Raw genomic sequence first — 22,400 nt, forward strand, 5'->3', positions numbered from 1 at the left:
TAAGTTTGACAAAGATGTGGAGAAAATGGAACCCTTGCGCACCATTGATGGAAATATAAACTGTTGCAGCTAGTATAGAAAACAGTATGGAGGTTCCTCAAACAATTAAAAATAGAACTACCACATGATCCAGCAATTCCACTGCTGGGTATTTACCCAAAGGAAATGAAAACACTAACTCAAAAAGATACATTGTGCCCTCATGTTCATTGCAATATTATTTATAATAGCCAAGACACTGATGCAACCTAAGTGTCATATACATATATATATATATATATATATATATATATATAGAGAGAGAGAGAGAGAGAGAGAGAGAGAGGAAGAGAGATGTATATACTTATATACAGGAAGATTATTAAGCCATTAAAAAAGAAGGAAATCTTGCCATTGTGACAACAGAGATGGACCTTGAGGGCATTATGCTAAGTGAAACACAGAGAAACACAAATACTGGATGACCTCACTTATATGTGGAATCTTAAAAATAAAAAACAAACAAAAAACCTCATAGATACAGAGAACAGACTGGTGGTTGCCAGAGGCGGGGGTGTCAGGGGTGGGTGAAGGGGGTCAAAGATACAAACTTCCAGTTATAAAATAAATCAGTCCTGGGAATATAATATACAGCATGATGACTACAGTTCATAATATTGTATCGCCTTTTTAAAGGTTGCTGAGTAAATCTTAAAGTCTCTTATCACAAGAGACAAAACTACGTGTGGTGATGGATGCTAACTAGACTTGGTGTGGTGATGATTTTGCAACATGTACAAATATCAAATCATTATGTTGCACACCTCAAACCAATATCCTGTCATAAGACAATATATCTCAATTAAAACTTTAAAACACTGGTGAAGTTAACAAAAGTGAGAGGAAAAAATCCAAGCCTAAGAAAGAGCAAATAGAGTAACCCACTTCACATTTGACTATGAGCTTCCTGGGGCTGGCCCCTAAAGGGACAATTTACATGATGAGTTTTCCTAGTCAAAGAGGAAGAAACACAGTAGTTCCTCAGAGGAGTCAGTGTTTTCCTGACACTCACTTATAAAGTTAAGGGTTAGGCAACCAGGATGATGGGTGATGAGAGGGAAGTGGTCAGCTGCTGACTATCGTCTGAGGTAGAACCAATGGGATTTCTTAACACATTGGATATGGGGGTGTGAGAGAGGGGATCTGACAGCACCAAGGTTTCTGGCCTGACTGTAAGAACCAAATTGTCGTTTTCTGATATGGAAAGGCTGGGGATGGAGCAGGTTTGGGGGAGAAGATATAGCATTGATCAAACATGCTAAGTTTGATATGCCTATTAGACACCCAAGTGGAGGTTTCAAGTAAGCAATTCTCTAGGAGCAAGTGAGGAACTCCCAGAAGAGACCCACATTGAAGGTGTAAATTTGGGGGCCATCAGCATCTGGTTGGTGTTTAAAGCTGTGAGTCTGGATGAGCTCACCTCAAGAGTGAGTGTTGATTAACAGAAGAGGACCAGAACTGACATGTGAGATCGGTGTTACTGCAGTTACAGAGAGGGCCATGGTGGCTCAGAGAGTTTAAGTGACTTGCCCAAGATCACATGGCTAGTAAGGGGGTAGAATCTGCATTCAAACCCAGGTCCTAGTTCGAATCTTTCAATACTCCTTTAGAGTCGTCTATATAAGCTTCTTTTGATCTAATTTGAGCCAGGGCTATAATTTAGAACACTTAGAGGATTTAACTGGTGTTCATTCAGGTTCCGAAGCCCTCGGTTGTTTCTCAGCTGAGCTTTGAAAACAGCTAGAGAATCAGGAGTCCAGGGTTGGGCCTGGACGTCTGATGGGATTCCCACACACGGAGACAGGGCAGATCTGTGTGCTTTGCAAAGCCGGAGGTGATAGGACTCAAAATACTAGATTATGAAAGTTGGAGATATTGAACATTAAGACATGATTTTGGATCCATCCCAGCCCCAGAACAATTAGTGGAGTACTCGGTATTACACCCCTGCAGCCTTCCTCCAGTCTGGAAAAATCTCACCAATAGTTGTCACCAACTACTTGCCCTCATCCCAATCCTAAATTAAAGGTAATGGTGCTCATCTCTCCAGGACTGTTATAAGGTTAAACAAGAAAATATCAGTGAGGTCACTCAGCTTACGGCAAGCCCTGGCACAGAGTTTAATTTATTTTTCATCTCATGCCTCAGCCATTAAGAATATGGAAGCCATATGACTTCCAAGGGTTCCCTCCTGCCCCTACCCCAGGAATTTATTCAGTTTGACTTGTCCCACCTAGGACAGAGTTCCACCCTGGGGTTCAGAGGTGGTGCTTTGGGGCTTGTCACCCTGGGCTGGTTGACAGCTGCCCTCCCCAGATCCCTTCTCTGCCCTGCTCTCTGCCCTGGAGGCTCCCTTGCCCTCTGGCTCCCACTTGGGTTCAGCTAAAGGTAGGACAGCCTGGAGATCAGAGGAAGAGTGAAGAGAGTCAAGACATTTCTCCCCTGCTCTGGATCACGCCTCTGGCAGTGGCTTTATCTCCCTACCCATGTCTATAGCATCTGTGAGTTGGCCTCCTGTGATATTGTGATTTGCAATAAGAAATATACATTTGACCTTTGTCCCCGTTTCTGGCATGGAGCTCCCCAAACCACACACACACACACACACACACACACACACACACACACTGGAATTGATGATCAGAATTTTACCTCCTCCTCTATGTCTCCAGCTTTCACTGGGGTTCAGCGACACTATTTCTTCCTCTTCTCCTTTAGTCCTTGGAGGCAACATCCTTTGTAGGTTCCTTTCTTTGGCAGCGTTGGGTCTTTGTTGCTGCACGTGGGCTTTCTCTGGTTGTGGCGAGCGGGGGCTACTCTTCGTTTTGGTGCTCGGGCTTCTCATTGCGGTGGCTTCTCTTGTGGAGCACGGGCTCTAGGCGTGGGCTTCAGTAGTTGCAGCACGTGGGCTCAGTAGTTGTGGCTCGTGGGCTCTAGAGCGCAGGCTCAGTATTTGTGGCTCATGGGCTTAGTTGCTCCATGGCATGTGAGATCTTCCCAGACCAGGGCTCGAACCTGTGTCCCCTGCATTGGCAGGTGGATTCTTAACCACTGCACCACCAGGGAAGTCCTCTCTGTAGCCTCCTTTAACCATACACATATCTCTACCAGGAGTCCCTATATTAAAGCCTCTGGAATTGTGCTGTCCAATATAATAACCACTGGCTACATGTAGGTATTTGAATTTAAATTACAATAATTAAATTAAATACAATTTAAAATGCAGTTCCTCCATTGCACTAGACACATTTCAAGTGTTCAGTAGCCAACGTGGATAGTGGCTACCATTTTGAACAGTGCAGATATAGAAATCTGATCATGACAGGTGGTTCTATTGGACAGCACTGCTCTAGAACCAGCTGAGTTAGACTCTGTTTCCTGTTGGGCTGGACTGGTACCTACCTTCCCCCACATCCGTCAGAACCAAGGCACTTTTTTTATTTTTTGATGTGGACCATTTTTTTTAATTAATTAATTAATTTATATTTATTTTTGACTGTGTTGGGTCTTCGTTTCTGTGCAAGGGCTTTATCCAGTTGCGGTGAGCCGGGGCCACTCTTCATCACGATGCGCAGGCCTCTCACTGTCGTGGCCTCTCTTGTTGTGGAGCACAGGCTCCAGACGCGCAGGCTCAGTAGTTGTGGCTCACGGGCTTAGTTGCTCCGCAGCATATGGGATCTTCCCAGACCAGGACTCGAACCCGTGTCCCCTGCATTGGCAGGCAGATTCTTAACCACTGCGCCACCAGGGAAGCCCCCAAGGCACTTTTATCTGGTTTATATATTTGGGAATCCAGTTTAAACTGTCATTTGTTTTCAACTATTCTAACAGGTATTCAAGACATAATGTTTAGGGACTTACGTGGTGGTTCAGTGGTTTAGAATCCACATTTCCACTGCAGGGGGCATGGGTTCGATCCCTGGTCAGGGAACTAAGGTCCCACATGCTGCGTGGCACGACCAAATAAATAAATAAATTCTTTTTTTTTTTTTGGCATATGTACTTTCTTTTTAAATTTAATTTATTAATTTATTTATTTTTGGCTCTGTTGGGTCTTCGTTGCTGCACGCGGGCTTTCTCTAGTTGTTGTGAGCAGAAGCTACTCTTTGCTGTGGTGCGCAGCCTTCTCATTGCGGTGGATTCTCTTGCTGCTGTAGGCGTGTGGGCTCAGTAGTTGTGGCGCATGGGCTCAGTTGCTCTGTGGCATGTGGGATCCTCCCGGACCAGGGCTCGAACCCACGTCCCCTGCACTGGCAGGCGGATTCTTAACCACTGCACCATCTGGGAAGTCCAATAAATGAATTCCTAAAAAAAAAGAAGACATAATGTTTAACCCTCATACACTGAGGGCGGGAACATGCAACAGTGCAGCCACCTTGGAAAAATTTGGCAGTTCCTTTACATACTAAACGTTTATAACCATATGACCCAACAACCCCACTTTTGGGTATATACCCAAGAGAACTGAAAACATAAAAACTTATACATATGCAAAAACTTGTTCACAATGTGCATTATTTCTAATTGCCAAAAAGTGGAAACAACCTACGTGTCCATCAACTAACGCATGGATAGACAAAATCCCAATTCTCAATTTTTCATGGTCCCTTGGACCCCAGGTCTCAGTTTCCTCCCTTGGGCTGTTATCTATCTGCTGAGACTGTTGGGTTATAAGCCGGCCTGGCCTCCATCTCAGACCACTCTTCAAAACCCTTTTCAATGAATATTTATTGAGCACCTACTGTGTGCCAGGCATGGCACTCAGTGCTGGAGGTACACGGGCTCTGCAGGGTTTCTGGCTCTCATGGAACTTACTCCAGCCATTGACAAGAGTTACGAAGGGGAAGCACAGACCTATGAGACCACATAACAGAAGCCCCTACTCAAACCTGAGGGTCAAGGAAGGCATCCTGGAGGAAGTGATACATTCACTGTACCTGAAGGATGAATAGTAGAAGTGAACCAGGCAGAGAGAAGAGGGTAGAGAACTCCAAGAAGAGGTAAGAGCTTTAGCAAAGGCCTGGAGGCAATAAGGAGCCTGTGGTGTAGAAGTTGCTGGAAGCAACTCACTGTGACTGGCATGTGGGGCGGGCGATGTGCTGTGAGCAGTAAACACAGGCCTGAGGGCCTTGTTAGGACAGGCAATAACAAACCTGCCAAGCTTCCTATTCTGTGGCAGGCCTGGGATCCACAGGCAGCCTTGACAGTAATGGCACCCCAGGCAGTGTCATGCTGGTGCCCTGCCATTTACTGCTTATGTTAGAACTTGCAAACACCAGTGTCTTCCTGAGATTCCCCACAAAAGTTGAGTCGGCACACACTGGTGCAGCTCTCCAATTGTTAAGATACTGGAATAGTTCTGTACCTCTACGTAAAGAGCCACTGGCCCAGGACTTCCCTGGTGGTCCAGTGGTTGAGACTCCACGCTTCCACTGCAGGAGGGCGCGGGTTTGATCCCTGGCTGGGGAAATAAGATCCTGCATGCTGCACGGCGTGGCCAAAAAGAAAAATTAAAAAAGAGCCACTGGCCCAAGAAATCCTTCCAGTAACCCCCACACCAGGCACTCTGGCTACTCCTTCAGGAAACTCCAGAAGGGCCCACATTCCTGCTACTGATAGGTTTGCACACCTGAAGAGCAATAGTACACCCTGCCCCTGTGTTATCATGAGGACTAATGTATGTACAATTAAGCCTAGTGCCTAAATGCACATTATTAGTACTCAATGAATGTAGGCTATTATTATTATCACCAAGACAACTTCAGAGCAAAGTCTGCTCCCCAGAAGATAAACCTCCTGTGGGTTTCAGGTAGATGTTACATGTCCTGCCTCCTCATGAATCCCAGAATAGTTGGTGGCAGAAGGACTGCAGGGAGCCTGTAACTGAGCAGGACCCTATGGGGCCCTCCCAGGACAGCTCCCTGCCCCTTGCCCATCCTGTGCCTGCCTTTTTCCTATAGAAAAACTTTAGCCTTCTGGCCTTCCCCAAGCTCCAAAGAATAACTTTAGTCAGAGAAATGAGAAAATGCAGAAACAAAGGAAAATAGTCAAGCAAGACAAAATAATAATAGTTTAGGCATTAAACAAAGTCAAGGACATTTAGTTCCTCCTCAAGGGCTATAGATAATATTTTGAGCTCTTTTGCAGATACCAGGTGGAAGAAGTTAACTGTATATTGCCCCAAGAACTTTGACCCCAGACCGGTTGGAAGCAGAAGGTTGATGATATTGACTCCCGGTTACCTCACCACCAACAAATCAGAAAAATGTCCACGAACTGATCATGCACCCTGCAACCCTCTCCTCAGCATGTAGCCCCTTCCTCATTTCCCTATATAATCTCCAAGCAAAACTTGGGGAATGGGGAGTGGTTCTTTGGGACATGAGTCCACCTTCTCCCCAGGATTGTTGGCTTCCTCGATAAAGCTATCTTTCCTTTTACACAACACTTGTCTCTAAGTATTGGACTCTTGAGCAATGAGCAGCCTTACCTGAATTCAGTAAAAAGCCCATGGCCATGACATTCAAGGCCCAGGTCCTTCCACCACCCTGCTCCCCCATGCCTGCCTCTCACCCACATTGCATGGGTGCTCATGAACACAGAGAATGGGCCCTCCTGCTGACTTCCATGGAGAACTTTGGAGACATTTGTAGAAAACCAGGAGCTGCCGTTTACTGCCTCTTCTGCCACTGATACTGGGGCACAAGGTGGGGCTGGGCTGGGGTGCAGCACAGTGTAATAAGAGAGCCTGACTGGGGCTCTGACCACAATGGAGTAGTGGGGGCTGGATATACTTACCTATCTTAAACAAGTAAAAAGCCACCCAAAATCTAGGATTTTCAGACACTGGACAACAGGCAGTGCAGGATGATGAGCTCTGTGCCCTAGTTTATTCTTCTCTGGGAGAGAATTCCCAGGAAGCACAGGAAGAGAGAACCCAAATAGACTCCAGCAGTCTCCCTGAGTTGAGGAGGAGACATTGAGAATTTGTGGAGGCCATGGCCATCAGAATTCACAGGGCAGAGTAATGAAGGAGGGAACTGCACCAAGAGGGAACCCTGGACCCTGGCAGAGGGTTGCCATGAGACTTCAGCTGAGTACTGAGCAGGGGAAAAAATCCCCAGGGCTCATGCGGAGTGGGAGTAGCTGCTGGTCCCACTGGGGAGAGTGAAAAGACCTCCAAACACATGGGCATCTGGTAGAGGATTCAGAAGGGCATTGCCTCAGCATGGGGGCCAAATTAACCCTAGACTAAAGGCTATTCTGGTCCTAACAAATTGTAAAAGCAAGTCTTGAAAGAATCAAACTGTTTCCAAGGCATTAAGACTCCCCGGAACTGCTTGGCCAAGTAACATAACTGTTTACCACAATAAAGTTCAAAATATTTAAAGGAGGAGATTTCCGGGAATTCCCGGTGGTCCAGTGGTTAGGACTCCGCGCTTCTACTGCAGGGGGCACGGGTTCGTTCAGGGAACTAAGATCCCGCATGCTGTGTGGCACAGCTACCCCTGCCCCAAAATAAGGAGGAGGAGATTTCCACCTATGGTTGAGTGAGGAGGTCAGCAAATCCTCTCTCCAAAAGTAACTGTAAATCTGGGCAAACTAGACAAAACAGCTACTTCAGGGCTCTGAGATCGACCAAAGGCATACCCCAACCCAAGAAGCAAATTGGGTTGAAAACTGCTCAACTCTGAGTTAGAACAGTGAGAGTCTGTGGTGTTCTTGCTTGGGGTTGCTCCATCGTGCCCCCTTCCCAGCTTGATAGGTTCTGCCAAGGTGGGGCAGGTCTTGAGGACCAGCAGCTTCACTGCTGAAGGGGACTCATTGGATTTAGAGACCCAGACAATGCCCATGCCAAGCGACGTTGCCGATATAAGTAGCTAAATGTGTGGCATGCAAGTGAAGAGCCTGACGCTGTGGCTGTGGACGAGGCAAGCATACTCCTAGCTGAGGCTGTGTGCATTTGCCGCAGAGGGCAGAGGGCCCGCTCCACCCTTACACGCTTGGCTAATCCTGGGGCTACATGTACAGAGAAGACTCAGAAGGGCTCAGTGGAAAGTAAGGCTGGGGCCAACTTGAAAACAACGGGAACTTTGTGCTCTCCTACCCACACACAGATCCATTGGCAGAGACAGAATTCTCACTGACGCAAAGTAACTGAGTACAACCTCCATCCAATAATTGGCTGACCATTAAGCTACACTGACACAGAGGTCTACCTAGGAACCCAAACTTTAAAATTAAAAAAAAAAAAAAAAGAATTTTTTAAAACATGGTAGGGACTTCCCTGGTAGTGCAGTGGCTAAGAATCCGCCTGCCAATGCAGGGGACACAGGTTCGAGCCCTGGTCCAGGAAGATCCCACATGCTGTGGAGCAACTAAGCCCATGCGCCACAACTACTGAAGCCCACGTGCCTAGAGCCCGTGCTCCGCAACAAGAGAAGCCACTGCAATGAAAAGCCCGCATGCCACAACAAAGACCCAACGCAGCCAAAAATAGATCTAATTAATTAATTAATTAAAAAAAAAAAAACAGGGTAGAAAGGTCAGTGGCCACACACCATGAAGGAGGCAGATTTCACAGATTTTGCCTAGGCCAATTATTAAACAAACAAACATACCATGACAACAATAACCTTTGGGGGCATCAGAATCCAGTCTAAACTCAGGGGAAAAAAGTAATCAGTAGGCATTGTCTCTGAATGCCCCCAGATGTTGCATTTAATAGACCAAGGCTTTGAAGTAGCTATTATAAATATGTTCAAAGAACTAAACAAAGAAGTGTGACAGCAAAAGAAAGATTCAAAGAAAAGTGTAACAACAATGAATCAAAAATAGATCATCTTGATAAGGGGGTAGAAATCGTGTATTTTTTTTTTTACAGAAAAGTTCTGATACATGCTACAACATGGATGAACCTTCAAAATAGTATGTTAAGTGAAATAAACTGGACACAAAAGGACAAATATTGTATGATTCCACTTATATGAGGTACCTAGAATAGGCAAATTCATAGAAACAGAAAAAATAGAGATTATCAGGGACTGGAGGGAGAGAGGAATGGGGAGTTTTTTAGTTAGGGTACAGAGTGTCTGTTGGAATGATGAAAAACTTCTGGAAATGGACATCAAGGTGCCGAAGAAACTCAACAAGAATAAGAAACTGGTCAAGAAGCTGGCCAAAAAGTATGATGCGTTTTTGGCTTCAGAGTCTCTGATCAAGCGGATCCCATGAATCCTGGGTGCAGGCCTGAATAAGTCTGGCAAGTTCCCTTCCTAACTGACCCACAATGAGAACACGGTGGCCAAAGTTGATGAAGTGAAGTCCATGATCAAGTTCCAGATAAAGAAGGTACTGTGTCTGGCAGTGGCTGTTGGCCACATGAAGGTGAAAGATGATGAGCTTGTGCACAACATACAATCAGCTGTCAACTTCCTGGTGTCATTGCTCAAGAAAAATTGGCAGAACATCCGGACTTTGTACATTAAGAGCACCATGGGCAAGCCCCAGCGCCTGTACTAAGGTGCAGCCTAATAAACCATACTCCCATCATTAAAAAAAAAAAAGGAATTCTGGAGTTGAGAGTAACAATAATAACCGAAGTGAAATATTCACTAAAGGGACTCAACAACAGATTTAAGATGACAGATGATAGAATCAGTGAACTTGAAGATGGGTCAGTAGAAACTATCCAATCTGAAGAACATAGAGGGAAAAGGCAAATAAAAATGAGTCATGGGACTTCCCTGGTGGTCCAGTGCATAGGACTCTGTGTTCCCAATGCAGGGGGCCCTGGTTTTTTCCCTGGTCGGGGAACTAGATCCCACCTGCATGCCACAACTAAGAAGTCCGCATGCCGCAACTAAAGATCCTGTGCACCGCAATGAAGATCTGGAGCAGACAAAATAAATAAATTAAATAAATAAATAAATAAATATAAATATATATATATATTTTGTGTGTGTGGCACGTGGGCCTCTCACTGCTGTGGCCTCTCCCACCGCGGAGCACAGGCTCCGGATGCGCAGGCCCTGCGGCCATGGCCCACAGGCCCAACTGCTCTGCGGCACGTGGGATTCCCCCTGGACCGGGGCACGAACCCGTGGCCCCTGTATCCGCAGGCGGACTCCCAACCACTGCACCACCAGGGAAGCCCAATAAATATATTTTTTAAAAAATAAGTCTTTGCTCAGTTATCTATGGAACAACAGGTGTCCCAACATAAGCATAGTGGGAGTCCCAACAGGAAAGGAAAAAGAGAAAAGGGCGGAAAAAAATATTTGAAGAAACAATGGCAGAGATTCCCAGTTGGTGAACATATCTACATACTGGGAGGGTGGCACATCCAGTTTCATGGGGACAGAATCTCCTGTGCTCAGGACCCTTCCAGACCCTGCCCTATGTACTTCTTCATCTGGGTGTTCATCTATATCCTCTATAGTATTCTGTATAATAAACTGGCAAACAAAAACCTAGACACAAAGCAATGAAGTGACTTGTCTTCCACTAAGAAGTAGCAAAGCTGGAATTCAAACCCAGGACTATCTGACTAAGAAACCAAAATCTTAATCACTTTGCTCATGGAATATGTCTTCATAGAAACTAGTAACATAAAGTATTTTACCAGGGAAAAGGAAAAAAAAGACACGATAGCCAAAAACTTCCCAAATGTGATGAAAAAATAATCTACACATCTGAGAAACTCAATGAATACCATGTAGGATACATACAAAAAGATCCATGGTCAGACACATTATAGCCAAACTGTTGAAAGACAACAAGAAAAATCATAAAAGCAGCAAATACAAAAGACTCATCACGTGTAGGGAAGCATCAATACTGATATACGCCGACTTTGCATCTGAAACAATGGAGACCAGAAGGTAGTAGAATGACTTATGCAAAGTGCAACAAACAATTCAAAAATGAAATTAAGAAAGCAATTCCAGGGAATTCCCTGGTGGTCCAGTGGTTAGGACTCTACACTCTCACTGCCGAGGGCCTGGGTTCAATCCCTGGTCAGGTAACTAAGATCCCGCAAGCTGCACAGCAAAAAGAGAAAAAAAGAAAAAGAAAGAAAGAAAGCAATTCCATAAACGACTTTGTGCCAGTAAATTCAACCACATAGATGAAATGGAAACATTCCTTAAAAATAATAAACTACCAAAGCTCACTCAAGAATAGAAAACTTGGGGACTGCCCTGGTGATCCAGTGGGTAAGACTCTGTGCTCCCATTGCAGGGGGCCTGGGTTCGATCCCTCGTCAGGGAACTAGATCCCACATGCATGCTGCAACTAAGAGTTTGCATGCTGCAACTAAGGTCCGGCGCAGCCTAAATAAATAAATACATATTAAAAAAAAAAAGAAAACTTGAATTAGCCTTACATAATTAATGAAACAATTTGTAGTTAAACCTTCCTATGAAATCAATTTGAGCACTGTGCCTAAAATAAAAGCTTTATCTTCAAACCTTCACAGACTGGGCTTCCCTGGTGGCGCGGTGGTTGAGAGTCCACCTGCCAATGCAGGGGACACGGGTTCGTGCCCTGGTCCAGGAAGATCCCACATGCCGCGGAGCGGCTGGGCCCGTGAGCCATGGCCGCTGAGCCTGCGCGTCTGGAGCTTGTGCTCTGCAACGGGAGAGGCCACAACAGTGAGAGGCCCGCGTACCGCAAAACAACAACAGCAAAAACTAGCACAGACCTCTAGGCATTGAGAGGCAGAGTTTTTTCTTTTTCATTCCCAGAAATACTCTTTCATCATACAAAATTTATTGGTTTGGAGGGTTTTGGGGTGTGGTTTTGCTGTTGTTGTTGTTTTTGTTTTTGTCTCTACATGAGCCAACTTTCAAAATATTTGGAAGCATAAAGGATTCACCCTCAGGTTTCCAGCATTTCTTTCCTGGTGACATTGTAAAGTCAGTTGAATTCCTTCACATTCCCCATAAACTGAAGGTAATAAATGGAAATATTCAGGAAAGGAAAAAAACTTTCCTACAAAGAAAACTCCAGGCACAGATGGCTCCACTGGTAAATTCTACCAAATATTTAAGGAAGAACTCAATAATATCAATAAATATTATTAGGAAGAAATAGATATCAATTCTACATGACTTAACATTATCCCAGTCTAATCCCAACAAGGTTTTTGAGAAACCGACAAGCTGATTCTAAAATTTATATAGAAAGCCAAAGACATAGACTAGCCAAAACAATTTTTAAAAAGAAAAAAGAGGAAGTACATTACATGATATCAAGAGTCACTATACAGCTACAGTTATCAAGACATGGTTTTGGTGTAGAGATAAACATATAAATTAATGAAATTAAATAAATAATTCAGAAAAAGATGAACATATATGTGGTCAATTGATGTTTAGCAAAGGTGGCAGGGCAATACGATGGGGGAAAGGAGAATATTCTCAATAAATGGTGCTGAAACAATTGGATAGCCATATGCAAAAAAAAAAAGAAATGAATCATATACAAAAGCTAAGTTGAATGTATCATAAACCCAAATGTTAAAGCTAAAACTATAAAGCTTCTAGAAGAAAACATAGAAAATCTTAGTTACCCCGGGTTTGATGAAGATTTCTTAAATAGGACACAAAAAACACAAACTATAAAAGAAAAAAAATTACCAAATTGAACTCATCAAAATTAAAAATTTGTTGTTCTTCAAAAGATACTGATTTTTAAAAATGAAATGAAAAACTATGGACTGAGAGATAATATTTGCAAAATATGTATCTGACACAGCCCTTGTATCTGAGATATATTAAGGTCTCACAACTCAAGAAGAAGACCCAATTTAAAAATAGGCCATAAATTGGAACAGACAGCTCACCAAAAATTCTGTCTGGACTTTAGGATCACACAGGCCTGGGTTCAAATCCTAGCTCTACCATTTTCAGACTTTGCCATATTGGGCAGGTCAGTTTACTTCATCTCTCTAAGCCTCATTTTTCGCATCAGCAAGATGGGGAAAATACGTAACTAAATAGTAGGTAGTCGGGGAGATTAAACATAATGTTCCTAACTTATTTAGATACTTAAGGAATGTCAGGAATTCCCTGGCGGTGCAGTGGTTAGGACACCACACTCTCACTGCCTAGGGTCTGGATTCAATCCCTGGTTGGGAAACTAAGATCTTACAAGCCTCGCAGCATGGCCAAAAAAAAAAAAAAAATAGAATAAGAGGATCTGAGTACCAGCCTGTCACTTTATTTTTTTAATTGGGGTACAGTTGATTTACAATATGATATTAGTTTCAGGCATATCTTATAGTGATTCAAAACTTTTATAGATTTACTCCATTTAAAGTTATTATAAAATATTGGCTATATTCCCTGTGCTGTACAATACATCCTGCAGCTTACTTATTTTTTAAAATTTATTTATTTTTGACTGCGTTGGGTCTTTGTTGCTGCGCGCGGCTTTCTCTAGTTGCAGTCAGCGGGGGCTATTCTTCGTTGTGGTGCGTGGGCTTCTCATTGTGGTGGCTTCTCTTGTTGCAGAGCACGGGCTCTAGGCGCGCGGGCTTCAGTACTTGTGGCACGCGGGCTTCAGTACTTGTGGCGCACGGGCTTAGTTGCTCCGCGGCATGTGGGATCTTCCCGGACCAGGGCTCGAACCTGTGTCGCCTGCATTGGCAGGCAGATTCTTAACCACTAGCTTACTTATTTTATACATAGTAGTTTGTACCTTTTAATCCTCTACCCCTATCTCACCCCACACGACCGGAAAAAAAAAATGTCAAACACCCTCCTCTTCTCTTATCAAGTAGAGATGGGTTTAGCCTCAGAAGTCTGGGTCAGGTAAGAGGCAGCAGCGCCCTTAGGCCAGAGGGCAAAAGCCCACATTGTGTCGAAGTGAGTGTGAAGAGGCTGAGACAGAGAAATGTGTCCAAAATAGGGCATGGGAGCCGCAGGGCCTGATGCCACTGAGAGCTTCAGAGATACTCTGGGTAGAGATATGTGGGGTAGTGGGTGGAGAACAGGAAAGTAAGAACGAGGATGATAGCATCAGAACAGGAAAACCAGAGGCTGCCCAAGCAAATCTCAGCATCAGCGTCTGCAGCTAGGTTTTACACACTTGTCACATGCAGTATTTACACAGGGAGGTGGGGTCTTACCTACAGGGCAGGCTGAGCCAGACAAGCCTCCTAGAGAACAGGGCAGCAGCAGCCCCCAGCCAGCCAGCTGGAGATGTGTGCTGGGAAGCTCCCCCGGGAGGAGGTTGAAGCTGGTCTGGGAAGTGGTGAACCCACCACAATGAAAGTGTATCATTGAACTTGGGGAATGGCCAAAAAGGGCCAGGGGCAGCCCAGCCTCCACAGGGAGTTCAGAAATGGCTACTGACTTGAAGGAACATTATCCACCCTGGAATCCTGCGCAAAACATCTGCTACTAAATCCCCCCTTGAGGGAGTTCCCTGGCGGTCCAGTGGTTAGGACTCCACGTTTTCACTGATTAGGACACGGGTTCAGTTCCTCGTCAGGGAACTAAGATCCTGCAAGCCGCGAGGTATGTATGTATGTATGCATGTATGTATAAATCAATCAATCAATCAATCAATCAATCCACCCTTGAGAGGAATTCCTCTCGGGTCTCAGCACCAGAAAGAGCTTGGCATCTCCAGGGCTCCAGCTTGGTTCTGGCTGGAAGCAGAGTGGAAGGCAAGCTGCCAGGTTCAGGTCTCCCCACTGCCTGGGAGCTTGGGGTTCAGTGACTGTGCAATGAGAGCCAGCCAGGCGGGTCTGGAAGGGGTGGCAGGTGTGTCAAAGGTGTGAAGGTGCCCAAACTCCTCAGGCTTTCTGGATGCTGATTCTTCATTAATCTTAACCCCTTTTGGGCTCTTTCCCAGTCCTTGTCTCCCCCAGGGCCCCACCAGATGCCCAGGGCAGAGTGATACCCCAGCCCTCCACCAGGAGTGTCTAGACTCACCCTCCCCCACTCTTGCTACTCTTCTGGAAAATGGCCTGCCAAAGGCAAGAAGCTGCATTTCAGAGGGTCTGGTGTCCCAGATGCAGCGATGACACCTGCAGGTGTCAAGGGTTTGACCTTGAACCCCTCCTATAAATTTGCCCATGGGTCAGTGACACCCCCAGGAGTTAGAATGACCCTAAAGACCCCTCCACCCTGCCCCTCTGGGGGATGCTTGGGTCTAGACACCTGCACACTGCCCATCCAGGTCACACCTCACCCCCTCTGGGGCAACAAAGACAAACAGCCCCACAGGTTCCCACTTCCCCAGTCTGGCTCAGGAAGGCGCTGTCCCCCTGACACACAGGAGGGGGAAAGAAATGGCTCATTCCCTATTCATTCATCAGCACTGATTCCCTGTCTCAGGCTAACTGGTGAAGACAGGCCAGGAAAAACCGCTCTGGGTGTTGCGTCAGACGTCTGTGCTACTGGGCGCTGTGGAAGAAATGCTGACCAACATGGGAAGTGGGAGTGGGAGTCAGGAAGCCTTTAGGAAAAGGAGGCCTAGAGCTAAGGCACGACAGACACATAGTCACTGGTCACCCTGGAGAGTCTGAGAAGAGAGAAGGGCATCACTGGCCAGGCCTGGAGAAGTGAGTTATTTGTCCTGTTCTGGGAGCAGGCCGGAGCCTAGAGCCTGGTGTCAGGGGCGGCCGGGAGGAAGGAAAGCAAAGGCAGCTGTGGAGGCGGAGGGGCTGGCTTAGGCCAGGCCACGGAAAACCTATCAGCTTCAAGCTTTCGAACTTTGAGGGCAATGTGGAGCCTTTAAAAGTTTCAGTGAGGGGCCTCCCTGGTGGCGCCGTGGTTAAGGACCCAATGCAGGGAACACGGGTTCGAGCCCTGGTCCGGGAAGATCCCACATGCCATGGAGCAACTAATCCCGTGCGCCACAACTACTGAACCTGCGCTCTAGAGCCCGCGAGCCACAACTACTGAAGCCCATGTGCCTAGAGCCCATGCTCCACAACAAGAGAAGCCACCGCAATGAGAAGCCCGCGCACAACCAAGAGGAGCCCCCGCTCGCCGCATCTAGAGAAAGCCCGCGCGCAGCAACGAAGACCCAACACAGCCAAAGATAAATTAAAAAAAAAAAAAGTGATGCCTATAAAAAAAAAAAGTTTCAGTGAAAGGCAAGGGACTTCACTTCTGTGGTCTTCCTCCCCCAAACCCATAACCCAAACTAATCATGGGGGTAATACCAGACAAGCCCAAACTTTAGGAATTTGACAAAATACCTAACCAGCACTCCTCAAACTGGTCAAGGTCAGTGAAAACAAGTCTGAGGACCAGACAGAACATAGGAAGCTAAGGAGACATGACAGCTAAATGTCCTGCAGTGTCCCAGATCGGGACACTGAAACAGAAGAGAGGCATTAAGGAAAAGCTAGTAAAATATAAATAAAGTGTGAGGTTTAGTGAGCGGTAATCCGTCCATACAATGGAATGTTAGTCAACAATAAAAAAGAATAAAGTACTGTTACACATTACATGGATGAATCTTGAAAACATGCTAAGTAGAAGCAGCGGACACAGAAAACACAGACCACGTACGGTATGATTCCATTTGTAGGAAATGTCCAGAATAGGCAAATCTACCGGGACAGGAAGTAGATTAGAGGTTGGCAGGGACTGGAGGGTGAGGGGGGATGGAGAATAGGGAGGAACTGCTGACAGGTGGGGTTTCTTTTAGAGAAAAATGTTCTAAAATGAGATTGTAGCAATGGTTGCACAACCCTGTGAATGTACTAAAAACAATGGTACTTTAAACGGGTGGATTCTATCTCAATAAAGCTGTTTAAAAATAGCAAGGTCATTGGTACATTGGTTGTTAACAAACGTACTACTGAAAGATGTTAACAATAGGGGAAGCTGCGTAACTCTGTACTATTTTTGGAAATTTTCTGTGAATCTACAAAACTACTGTAAGATATACAAAGCTTATATAAAATTATATATGTACACACACATAAATATATGCACAGTTTGTTTTTTTAAAGGCAAGGGAGTTAAGTGTTGATAGGGGCTTGAAATAGGGACATGGCGGAGGGAGAGAGAATTTACTGACGCTCATGAAGGAGAGGCATTCAGCTGGATGGTGTGTTAGTTTCCTATTGAGGCTATAACAAGTGACCCCAAACTTAACTTAAAACAACATGATTTTATTAGTTCTAGAAGAGGTCAAAAGTCCAAAATGGTTTTCACTGGGCTAAAACCCACAGTGGGGCTGCATTTCTTTGTGGAGACTCTGGGAAGAACCGTTTTCTTGCCTCTTCCAGCTTCTACAGGCTGCTGCATTCCTCGGTACATGGCCCCTTCTTCCATCTTCAAACCCAGCCGTGGGTATAACATCATCTCCCTCTCACTTTGACCCGCCTCAGTCCCTTTCATGTAATAGGACTCTTGTGGTTACACTAGGCCCACCTCAATAATCCAGAATAATCCCCCCATCTCAGTCATTAACATAATCACATTTCAAGGTCCCTTTTGCCATACAGTCATATATTCACAAGTGGCCATCTCTGGGGGCCATTATTCTGCCTACACATGATGTCTTCAGGGAGGTGAACACAGGAGGCTGTACGGGTGGGGAAGGTGAGATCAGCTTTGGATTGTGGAGCCCGGGGTGCCTTTGGGACATGCAGGGGAACTGCCCCCCATAGCTTCCATCTATTCACCAAACACTAAGTACCTCCCATGAGTCGGTCACTGGGGATATAAACGTGAACACTATTTCACTGGTCCTAAGACATCTGTTTTTCACTTTGGAACATTCCTGAAATCAGGAGGCAGCTCTGAATCAATGACATCTTACAACTGCAATGCGCAGGCTTTTCTTTCTAACTGACACATAAAGTAAGACATCTTATAACTGAGGGCATCTTGAAGTCAATGAAATCCAGGTCTGGGCTGGCACTAGAATGAGCCTAATTATTATAGTAGTTAATTATTCTATAAGTTGGGTGCCTCACTAGAGCATCAAGTATCCCCACGCCGCCCCTCCAGCCTTTCCTGGTTCCAAGCCTGACTCCTTCCACCCTCCCATCTGCCCCCATGGCTCTGGCGCTTGACTCTCCCATAGGTAACAGACTCCACCAGAGCCCCGGCCACACCCATGATCAGCTCCACCACAGCAGGGTCCACGAAACGGCCCCTTTCCCCAGGTGTAACCTCAGTCCTGGAGTCAGGCCCAGTGGTTTTCCACCTGGCTGCACGTGGGAAACACCTGGGAGCTTTTTAAAGCCCCAAACACCAGGCCATTACTTAGATCAATTCATTCAGAATCTCTGCGGAGTGATGTTACAGCTCCCCATAAAACTCCAACAGAGAGCCAAGGTAGAGAACTAACTGGTGTGAGTGAGGAGAGGCATAAGGCAGCACCGGTGGGAGGTGGAAGGTGTTTGGTTCAGACTATACAATTATGCATATCAGTCTTCCTCCCAATCCCTCCCCCTGACTCTAAATTCCTGGGAGGTGACCAGCCCAGTTCTCTCAGTTCCCTCAAGGCACTAACCAGTGTCAGACACATTGTGGAAGCCCAGGAAACGGAAGCCACAGGGCTTCCAAGGCTAGACAGAAAAGCCCTGGTGCCAAGAAAGGTCTTCGAAGGGAGCCCACTGGGTCTGGGCCCGCCCTCTGACGTGCTGTGTAACCTCCGGTGAGACACTGCCCATCTCTGTGCCTGTACAAAGCATGACTGGCCCAGGTGGCCTTGAAAGGTCCTTCAAGTGCCAACATTGAGTCTAGACTTTACCTAAGAGGCCGTTTCTATCCACTTCTAAGAAGTCTGAGGCAGTGGGGAGCCAGTGAGTATCAGCTTTCCTGCTCACTCCCAACAGATGTCCCAGCCTTTCCAGGCCTAAAGTCTCCACTTCTGGGGTTCTGTCCTGCACTGGCTGAAAAGCAGAGCATCTTAGGTCCTAAAAGCCAAAGACCTAAAAACAGCAAAACAAGAACCGCCAGAGAACTCTGGAGAACGGCATGTGAGTGGAGAGATTTTTAGATGGTGAACGAAGTCAGGTTGGGAGGCCACAGGACACCTGACAGGCCCAGCTCTGCCCCGAGGACTGGTAAACAAAGATGAAGTGGTTCAAGGGACCAGAAACAAACTCCCAAGGAGGAACTTCATGAAAAGAAACACTCAAGGGCCAAAGCAAGTCCAAAGGGGTCTGGAAAACGTTCCCGACTTCTGGCCATCAGCCCAGCCAATGCCCTAATACACAACTAAAGGCTTTTATTGGGAAAAGGAAGTTGACTGAAAAGTGGCCCCCGATATCCTCACTGCCTAAGGCAACTGGGGCCTCCTCCGCAGAATCCAGGAAAGAAGGGGCCACCAAACTCAGCCCTCAGTAGGCTCAGGTGTAGAGGTCAAAATCAATCCGTTTGGAATTGTAGAACTGTCCGCCAGGGGTGTCCAGCTTCCGGCAATACACACCGTCCGGGAAATAGCCTTCATTCACCCAGGTCTGCAAGAAGAGAGGGCAGAGCTGGGGGAGGACTAATGGGGTGGGGGGAGGGAGAGAAGAGGCAAAGTGAAGAAGAAAGGATTTTACCTGCATCTGGGTGCTGGAGAAGGGTCCATACAGCTCAGCATCCCCTGTGTTCTCCCACTTATATTCCCACATCACATCGGCCAGACCATCTCCGGGCGACTCTGTGTCTAAAATAACAGGCAGAGCCATCTGGACCTCAAGGGGCCTGCCCCTGCCCACAACATCCCTCCTCTGCCCTTCAATCTTACCTCCTCTCTGGGCAGGGGTTGGGGTCTCCAGCTCCCCCTCAGCCACTTCCTCAGCAAACATGTCCAGGGAGGGTGGGGCTGTGGGGTCACGGGGTCCCTGGGTCTGGCACCCCAACCCCTTCAGCCGCATGGCCAATCGCTCCCTTGTCTCCTGATACACTCCGAGGTTGCCCCGAGCCACCATCTGGTCAGCCAACCCGGAGAGCCGGTCCAGGCGCTGGGGGGAACTGGGCCGCCCAGGCCCCTTGCTGCCCCCTTTGCCTCCTCCTCGGGCTCCCAGGCGCCTCAGTGCCCCAGCCACTGTCTCTCTTGGCAACATCAGCTCCAGAAGGCCCTCCAGGAGGGCTTGGGCGCTCATTGGCGTCTGGCCCAAGCTGTCCTCCTCCTCTGAGTCTGACGGCGGCCGCTGATTGGGCGGCCGTTCCCTGATCTTTACCTGCAACGTAAAAATGGGAGGGTTTTGTTTCTGACAAACTGCCAGCAAGGCCCAGGCCCAGCCACGCCAGCCTCTGGGCCTCACCCAATCAATGTTGTCCAGCCAGCTGTCTCGGATCTGAGCTTCCCGGTTCAGGAAATAGTTGCCATCAGCATCAAAGTGGCCTTCCTCCATCTCTTCCTGCAGGTTGAAGGGTGTGATCCGCACACCTCCCTCACTGGGGAGTGTGGCTGCTTCCTGACCTGCACCAAAGACACAGGCGTCCCATGCTAGGAATGCAAAGAAGAGACAGGAGCCTCCTGTGCTCTGTGACCTCAGAAACCCCTATTTGGTCCTCCAGCAGAAAGTCTGTTCTTGGCTGCAGCTCACCTTCTACATCTTCTGAGGCCAGGATGTCGTATTTGCTGGACCCTTCCTCATCATCCTCCTCATCGCTGTCCAAAGAGTGTTTGCCTTTGAAGCGGCTCCCAGGACCTCCTGCCCCAGCCACAGGGTCCACCAACTGTGGGCAGCAGTCAGAAATCGAGAGAGAGGCAGGTTACTGGCTATTACTCAAAATACTCTAGGATCTAGACTCAAACTGAAAATCCTGCAAACCCATTTCTCAGAGCACATAGAAAAGCTAGCCCTTTCCACCTTTTCTTTGTCCCTCCAGATTTCTCTCCTGGCTTCTAGCTTTTTTTCTTCCCGTCACTCCTCCCCAGAATGCAGGCATCCGGCCCCCTCACCTTTTTCTTGGGGGGACTGATTTCATCCTCATCATCCTCATCTCCCACGCCTTGGAAGGTCACTTTCCTCTTTGGCATGACTGGACAGACGAGCCTTTCTCAAGCTGAGCCGAGGAAAAGGGTGCAGATTAAAGAAACTGCGTGAGGAGAATACTCACCGCGAGAGGGTCTCCCGCACAACATATCTTTCCCTTAGCCGGTACTGGATCCAGTTTGGGAGGGGAGGGAGCACAGAATCAGGAACCGAAAGGGGAGCTGGCAGCCAAGAGGCCCCCAGAACTTGGTCTGGCATCCGAAAGAGCTGCTGGAGCGGGGACGGAGAGGTGGACGCGCGGAGGAGCTCCCCACGGGCACCCCCCCCCCCTTGAGACGGGCTCCCCCGCGTGACCACCACCATTCCCGGCCCCCGCAGTCCTGGGCGCGACGTTGCTCCGCGAGCAGACACCCGCTCAACCACCTCCAGCTTCCTCGCAGCCCGCGGGGCCTCGGCGAACCCAGGACCTGGCACCCTGGCAGCCCCGCTCCTCCCTGCGCCGAACTCCCGACTCCGTGGGGTGACCCCCAACTGTCCTGGGCTGTGTACAAATCAGAGAGGCGGCAGAGCCATGAGGACTCCAGCAACCCCGCCGGCGCGCGCTCACCTAAAGACCCAGGAAAGGCGGGGGAATCCAGGGCGACTGGTTTTCGCCAGGGCTACATCCGGGTCACCCGCCCGCCACCACCCGGAAGAGAACTGCGGAAGGCGCCAGGGAAGGCCGGAAGTGGCTTCACTCGTGCTAGAGGACTAACTGAAGGAGAGGGCGGAAGTACGCGCTGAGCGGGGAAAAACACCCCCTCCCAGAAGTGACGTGAGACGTGTGGGGCGACGATGGCGAGCAGAGGGGGCGTATGAACGCCTAGACCCTGATCGGACGAGAGGGATGGCCGGAAGTGGTCTCGATTCCCTCCTACAGCAGTAGAGGCTCTGGAGAGAAAGCGGAGCGCGCTTTACCTAAAGGGGCGCCCAGAGTCACGATGGAGGGGCAAAGTCCCAGCAGGGCCGCTGGGTCCCTGCCCTTGTTTCCCTTTCCCCGGTTGAGTCTCGTTTTCTCCAGGGCTGGCTCTGCGCCTTTCATCATCTCATTAGACATCCTGCCTTCCTACGCTCAGCGTTCCGTTGTTCGCCCTCTCCTAGTTCGAGGTGCGGCCTCGCTCTTGTCCCAGAGGGGTTGCTCGGTTCTCCTGGGGCACCTTCCCAGCCCAGCTCCTTTTAGGACCCAGGGGAAGTCATTTACCCCACGCCTACCACCTGGGCAATTTCCTGGTTTCTGAGGTGGGAAGAGCCATAATAGGAGAGGTGGCAGTGGCACCTGTGCCCAGTACCGAGGCCAGAGGTCCCTTGTGCCCTCATCTCAGGTACGCCTGGAAAAGGGCAGTAGTGGATACCCGTGCCCCCCACCCCCGCCAAAACAGGACCCCAGCCCAGCAGCCCCTGC

General features: G+C 47.8%; 1 protein-coding gene across 2 annotated transcripts; it reads right to left on the reverse strand.

Moving 5' to 3' along the window:
- Positions 1-17,166: 17,166 nt before the first annotated feature.
- CD2BP2 (CD2 cytoplasmic tail binding protein 2) lies at positions 17,167-21,715 on the reverse strand. 2 transcript variants are annotated; one of them, XM_029220323.1, is made up of 7 exons: positions 21,567-21,715; positions 20,926-21,029; positions 20,567-20,699; positions 20,282-20,439; positions 19,762-20,197; positions 19,574-19,680; positions 17,167-19,486 (listed from the first exon to the last, which is right to left on the reverse strand). In XM_029220323.1, exons 2-7 carry the CDS (start codon positions 21,001-21,003, stop codon positions 19,376-19,378), a joined length of 1,023 nt encoding a protein of 340 aa, XP_029076156.1. In that variant the 5' UTR covers positions 21,004-21,029; positions 21,567-21,715; the 3' UTR covers positions 17,167-19,375. The 2 variants fall into 2 exon arrangements, with proteins under 2 accessions (XP_029076156.1, XP_029076155.1); XM_029220322.1 differs by lacking the exon at positions 21,567-21,715 and adding an exon at positions 21,383-21,560.
- Between the last annotated feature and the right edge of the window lie 685 nt (positions 21,716-22,400).

This window comes from Monodon monoceros, unplaced genomic scaffold, assembly GCF_005190385.1.
Source record: "Monodon monoceros isolate NGI ecotype Baffin Bay Population unplaced genomic scaffold, NGI_Narwhal_1 Super_Scaffold_13, whole genome shotgun sequence".
Taxonomy (NCBI): Eukaryota; Metazoa; Chordata; class Mammalia; order Artiodactyla; family Monodontidae; genus Monodon; species Monodon monoceros.

Bases quoted from the DNA above. Each gene is read 5' to 3' on its own strand.
- CD2BP2 (XM_029220323.1), bottom strand. From the start codon at position 21,003: ATGCCAAAGAGGAAAGTGACCTTCCAAGGCGTGGGAGATGAGGATGAT. The intron at 20,440-20,566 runs GTGAGCTGCAGC...TCTTTGGTGCAG, and splicing joins GGCCTCAGAAGATGTAGAAG to GTCAGGAAGCAGCCACACTC. The intron at 19,681-19,761 runs GTAAGATTGAAG...CTGTTATTTTAG, and splicing joins AACCCCTGCCCAGAGAGGAG to ACACAGAGTCGCCCGGAGAT.